This window comes from Eutrema salsugineum, unplaced genomic scaffold (assembly GCF_000478725.1).
Source record: "Eutrema salsugineum unplaced genomic scaffold, Eutsalg1_0 scaffold_1, whole genome shotgun sequence".
Classification (NCBI taxonomy): domain Eukaryota; kingdom Viridiplantae; phylum Streptophyta; class Magnoliopsida; order Brassicales; family Brassicaceae; genus Eutrema; species Eutrema salsugineum.
The window spans coordinates 15,248,698-15,255,205 of NW_006256909.1; the positions used below are offsets into that span (position 1 = coordinate 15,248,698).

A 6,508-nucleotide genomic window follows, 5' to 3' on the forward strand; every position below is an offset into this window, starting at 1 on the left:
ATTAATTATACATTGTGTAGTTTTAGATATATTAATTATACATCATATAGTTCTTAGTATATTAATTATATAGTCGTGTCGTTTGTGATACATAAATTTATACTGTGCCGGAATCATTCCTCCGGTATACTGTTTCATTAATTCCAGAGATGCCTATGATGTTAACCACATAATTTTGTTAATCATACATGTCGCTATGGTAGATCATATAGTTCATGTAGTTAGCGATGCATTAATATAGTTTGTATGTGTGGTCATGTGATGATGTATAGTTCATGTAACTAGCTATCATTTTTCCTTAATTAAAGGGAGGAATACATCGTCCCCAACGGGGTTACAGCTCGATTTCTCAGATCAATCACTATGATCTGCATACCAAAAATGAAGGAATAGCTAAGCTAGCCTAAAGAGCGAGAGGGACAACTAGTTGAAAACTTAGAGAACCAAGAAGCTAGAAAAGAGACAGATGAAGGAGTGTTAGGTTGAGCACTCGACAGCGGATCCAGTCTACAGCGAATCCTTTTCTTGATTTCTGTAATAATTGTAGAAGCCGGTGTGGATGAGGCGTTATGAAGTCTTGCGTTTCTTTCCCTCCAAATCCCGTATAAGGAGGCCTGAAATGCAAGTCTTAAAATCAGAGACTTGTTAGCATCGCGAGAAGGAGACTTAAGCCAAAGCAGGCATAGGTCGAAGTCCGTTGGAGGAGTGACATTAGCTGCAGAGTTGAAAGTGTGCCATATTTCATGGCTGAAAGCACAATCGAAGAAGATGTGTTGACCAGTCTCATCCGCCGCATCACACATGAGACATCCAGGAGGAACTGCAATGCCCCAAAGTCTCAGTCTGTCTCTAGTATGCATATGATTCCTAGCAGAAACCCAACAGAGGAATGCATGCTTTGGAATACGGCTTTTGAACCAAACCGCTTTAGCCCAACCAACAGGAGGACCCCACGGGTGTAAAGCGTGCCAAGTAACGGATGACGAGAAGAAGTCTTTGGGGATGACATCAGTGCCTATTTTCCATCTGTAGGAGTCATCAGAAGAGGAGAGAGCAATGGGGGTAGATGATGGAAGGCATTGACGGAGCAAGGAGATGATCGGGTTTCTGCTCCTTGTTCCATCAATCCACCAAGAACCCCCATTGATCGTGTCCGAGACCACTCCAGAGATGGGTAACCAGAGCATCGGGGACCAGTGGGACCAGTAATGTCAATTAGGGGACCGAGGGAAGACCAATTATCCTGCCAAAAACTTGCAGTCATTCCCGAGCCAAGCTCACAATAAAGAAAAGGATGGGCCAAGTGCCTGAGTTTGAGGAGCTGCTTCCATATCCAGCTACCAGAGTTGAGATCAGTAGACCAAAAGTTACCCGCCTGAATAAGGTTTATTCAAACCCAAGATACCCACAGAGAGCCCGCCAAAGTAAAAATAAGCCATATGAGCTTTAAACCCATCACTTTGTTCCGTTCATGAAGCTTTCTCAATCCTAAACCCCCACTCTCATTTGGGGTACAGACGGAATCCCATGAAATTTTTTCTTCTCTAGCAGAAGTAGTATCTCCTTTCCAGAGAAATGCGTTGCACAATTGCTCAAGGAATGTGATGCACTGATTTGGAAGGATGAAAATGGAAGACCAAAAGTTGATGGTTGAGTAGATAACCGAGTTAATAAGTTGGAGCCTTCCCGCGAAAGACAGATGCCTAACTGTCCAAGATGAGAAACGTTTCGCGATCTTCTCCACTAGGGGTTGATAATCATGCTTGGTCATCTTCTTGGTAGTGATAAGAACGCCGAGGTATCTAACCGGGAAAGAACCTTGAGATAATCCATGTCTTGCACAAAGATCCCGAGAATCCTGCAAGTTAGCACCATCCAAGAACATAAAGGATTTCTCCTTATTTATACCAAGACCCGAGATTTTACGAAAGTCCTCCAATATAGAAAGAATACCACTAAGAAAATCTACAGAACCATCAAAGAATATAAGTATATCATCTGCAAAACTTAGATGAGTAACTAGGGGAGCATAGCAGTCAGGGTGAGGCTAAAAAACATTATCAGCTGCACCTTTATCGAGCATCTTTGATAGAACATCCATCGCCTGAGAAAATAGTGGGCGATTTAGACTTCTCCGGTTTACTCTAATCGATGTCAAAACATTTTCAATTAGCTTCCGAGCGATTTATCCTTATCTATCTTCTAGGATCTACATGGAACTAGAATAGACATGTGTATGATTAACCAACTCTCGCCATCTTAATCAACTAATCACTAAATCTAACAATTAACTCTTGCTCTCATGCCAGGAATAAGATCATGCATTAAATATTGAATTTGTTTGCTCACATCTTCTCTACAGGTAGCTCTCGACTCCTGTAGCAACTATGTTCTTCTGAAGCTAGGTATGGATGATCTGATACAGCACTCTCATGGCTTTGATCGATCCTAGGCTCAGAGAATAGTTCATGAATCTAATCACATGCAGTATGAACAATTTAAAAGAGATGAGATCCAGACTATGGTTTAGAAACTTAGAAATCCAAATCGAACATATATGTCTATCGATGACTCTTTAGAAACTTGATTCTTTGGGACTAATCTAACATGATGCAATGAATGATAAAAGACATGAAAGAATGCATAAGATGAAGCAGAAAAACTAATTAGATAAACAGGAGAAAGAACAATGGATCCAGGGAAGAATCCCCTTCTCCATCGCCTAACCCTAGAAAAACAAAGTTTGGTGGCTCAAAATCTCATTACAAGAGCACACACCCGTTTAGGACTGCTAAGAAATGTATTTATAGGTCATAGGGTCTTCCAGGTCTCATTTAGGGCTTCTCTGCAGAGAAATGGCAAAGTGGGCTTTGATGTTGGGCCTTGTGGCTCGTCATTAGGTCCACTGGGGGTGAGAGTCTTCCAGGGCAGGTAAAATGTATGTTTACCGCGGGTGAGAGTCTTCCGGGGACGGTGAATTTAGTCAACTTGTTCTCCATGTATCTTTTGATTGCACCGTTGGATATTTGTAATGTAATGTGCTATGGAAAGCTCGTACGTTGTCTCCTCTTGATTGTCTCCAAATTTGAGCTGGGTAAGACAGTGAAAAAGCAGGCTGAACTTCTGACGGTCTGACTCTGAGCTAAAAATGTGGATTTCTTTCATTTTGTCATCATTCTCCCTAAGTTTCCAAAAAAGAGCCTTGAAACTACAAATACATAGAAATCATAATAAAAGTTCCTAAAACTGATTAAAACCTTTGAAAAAACATTTGAAATCAATGGTGAAAATGGGTACAAATACGGTGTTATCACAGCACCCAGAATCTTTGGGAGCAGAGCAATAATAGTGGTGTTAAATTTTTCAGTAAAAACCCAGCCGTGAAGAACTCTCTCCAACAATCGGTCAAGCATCCAAAAAGAATTCCACCGGGAATCCATCCGGCCTGGGAGCCTTATTCTTTGGCATAGAGAATAATGTAGCTACAATCTCTTTGTCAGAAGGAATACGAGTCAAAGACTGAGCCAAATCAGAGGAGCAACGGTAAGGATGTAACCTGCTAATGGACTCTACAGGGAGGGGCTGGATGACTCGAGCTTCAGACCCCATAAGCTGATGATAAAAAGTGATGATCATGTCTTTTATTTGGTCGACATTCTCAATCTTGGAGCCATGAGAATCCCTGAGATATTTGATCGAGTTCCTGGCTTGGTGTGCAATCACAGCCTTATGGAAGAAAGCTGTGTTTGCATCCCCGTCCTTGAGTCAGCGAATCCTAGATTTTTGGCGGTAGAACGATTCTTGAGCATCGGCGAAGAAGTTCCAAATTTTCCTGGCGTCGATTTCTTCTTGAAATAAAGCTGGAGATGGATTGGAGAGGAGAGAGGCCTGAATTTCTTCCAGGTGAAGGAGAGCATCTTTTGTTTTTTGTTGGATATTGGCAAATACTTCTTTGTTGATATTTCTGCAACATGCTTTGATGGAGTTCATCCGTTGGCCGAGAGAGAACATAACACAACCGACCTTCGTAGGAGAGTTCTAAGCTTTTTCAATACTCTCAATGAATTTTGGATGAGTAGCGAGGAAAGAGAAGTACTTAAAACTCTTCTTGATAACCGGAAGGGCAGAGTTAAGTGATATGAGTCTTGGAGAATGGTCTGAGTCACCTGGAGGGTCAAAAACAGCAACAGATTCCGGGAAGGAGGAGTCCCTTTCGCTATTAACAAGAACCCGATCCAGCTTCCTGAGGATTGGGTGCTCTGGTCTGAGATTAAACCAAATTTAAAAGGCACTTCGGCTCTGAAGATCCCTCAACTCATTGGACTGCAGGCAATCTTGGAGATCATTGATAACTGAGAGAGAAAAAGTAGAAGGGATAACCGAGAAGTGCTTAGAAGAAGACGCGATCTGGTTGAAATCCCCTGCAATGATCCAGGGGCGAAATCAAGCTGGAGAGTTGGTAGAAAGATGAGTGATCTCAGCCCACAGAAGCTTACGCTCGGCAACTGTGTTATGAGCATAGACAATTGCCAGGGAAAAAGATATATTTGAAACATGAATAAAAACCCCACAAAGGATGAGTTGGGAGGACTTGGAGAAAGTAATAACTAAGATGGAAGGATCCTAGACTATCTAAATTCTCCCATTATCAGAGTGCTCGTAATTGTTCTCAAGTCTCCAGCCAGGGAAGGTCGCAGCTAAAATATCAGCCGAGCTATCCACCTTGACACGAGTCTCCAAAACTCCTCCAATCAAAACTTTATTAGAAAAAACCCAGCGCCTAACTACATGCTGCCTTGAGATGCTATTTAAACAACAAACATTCCAGCAGAAGACATTCCTTATATACAAGAGGGGAAAGGCGGCGAGTTAACAGTCAGACAAATCCCTCGACAAGAGGCGACCTCTTGCTTGGGTGTCTGTCTGCGGAGAGTCATCTTCTTTTGACTGAAAGCGGAGAGCCGACAAAATGAGGTTCTTGGCTTTCTTTCTGGCCTTGTTGGAAAGAAAGTCAAGTTCAGAAAAAATCATTTGGACTGATGCTGGAAGAGAAATACGATGCCTGGGGTCAGAGTCTTCCCGAGCTATCGGAGCCTTAGGTGCTTTGATTGGAGAGTTCGCAACAGGCAGAGATGAAAGAACCTCAGAGTAGGATTTTTTAACACCCTCTATCGGCGTTTTGGGAGAGCAGACAGTATCAGGGAGGTCCTGGCTATGAGTAGACGTAGCAGCGGTGATCTCAGAGGTAATAAGAGGAGTGCTAAGAGCCCGAGATCTTGATTTAGCTCTGGATATTGATCTGGCCCGAGCTGCCGTTTTCTTAGAGACTGATTGAGGGTCCAGCAGAGGATCCTCAGGCTGAGTGACCATAGAAACCTCAGAAGATAATTCAATAGGCACCACGGGAGGGACAACTGGAGAAGCAGCCTTCTTTGGAGCCGATTTCCTAGGAGGAGCTTTCTTGGTTAGGGGAATGGGACAGCGGTTTAAGAGGTGCCCAAATTTGTTGCAATTAAGGCACTTTGGAGGAAGGCGAGGTAGACAACCTCCACTCTTGCCGTGTTATCCTGAGTATCGCAAACAATAACAGCTGAGGGAGGGGAACTGTCAAGCATGATTTCCACCTTGACTTTTGTAATCTCTATATTGACTGAGTCGAGTCTTGAGTTTTCTGTGTGAAGCGGGTCTCCAATGGCGCTAGCTATGGTACTGATTCCGTCGAGTGAGTAGAGCATGGGTGGCACATTACGAAACACAGTCCATGTCGGAGCGGAGGTCAGTTCTGGAAGAGCTAGAGGTGCCGAATCAGACTATGGGGAGACAACAAAAGAGCAGTTTCCTGCATTCCAGAAGCCGACTTGAAGGACCCATTCTCTAGTTGGAACCAAGGGAATGAGAATGAGAAAGGCGCGGTCAGAGATTTTCCTCATGGAGATTTTCCTCATGGAGATGTTCCCATGTTTTCCCCAGATAGGATTAAGGTCCATGAAGACCACCGATGAAGGAGGAAAAAGACCGTGGAAATGAGCGATGACATGGTCCTTCCACATTTCAGAGGTCTGGAGAATAACCAACGCAGGAGCTTGGACAACTGGTAACCCATCCTCTTGGAAAGAAGGAGGATCCATTTTTCTGAGATTCCTCAAAGAGGCTTTGAATCGTTCCGCGTAAGAGAGAGCTGAGTTTGCAGGAATCGAGGGAGGAATCGATGAGTTTGATCAGATCAGGCGAGAAGAAGGCCTGAACAGCAGGGCCACCGGAGAATCAGGCAGATCTGAAGCCAATGAGACAAATCGAGCGAAATCGAAGTCTGAGCAACCGCAACCGCAGGAGGGGACAGATCTGAGAGAACCGTAGAGTCCTCCAAATCCGGAGAAACATGAGAAACCAGAAGGGGAGAGAAGGAAACCATTGGGAGAATAAAGAAAGAAGAACTTCTCGTCGAAGGGCGTGAGGCCAGTCGACGGCGTGAGGCCAGTCGACGGCGTAATTTCTCGGTTGCACTCTC

General features: G+C 43.8%; 1 protein-coding gene across 1 annotated transcript; it reads right to left on the reverse strand.

Annotated features, from left to right (window-relative positions):
• Nucleotides 1-398: 398 nt before the first annotated feature.
• Nucleotides 399-1,187, reverse strand: LOC112082062. The gene has a single exon (XM_024149155.1). It carries the CDS (start codon nt 1,185-1,187, stop codon nt 399-401), a length of 789 nt encoding a protein of 262 aa, XP_024004923.1.
• Nucleotides 1,188-6,508: the final 5,321 nt, after the last annotated feature.

Coding starts and splice junctions, on each gene's coding strand:
- LOC112082062 (XM_024149155.1), bottom strand. CDS start 1,187: ATGCTCTGGTTACCCATCTCTGGAGTGGTCTCGGACACGATCAATGGG.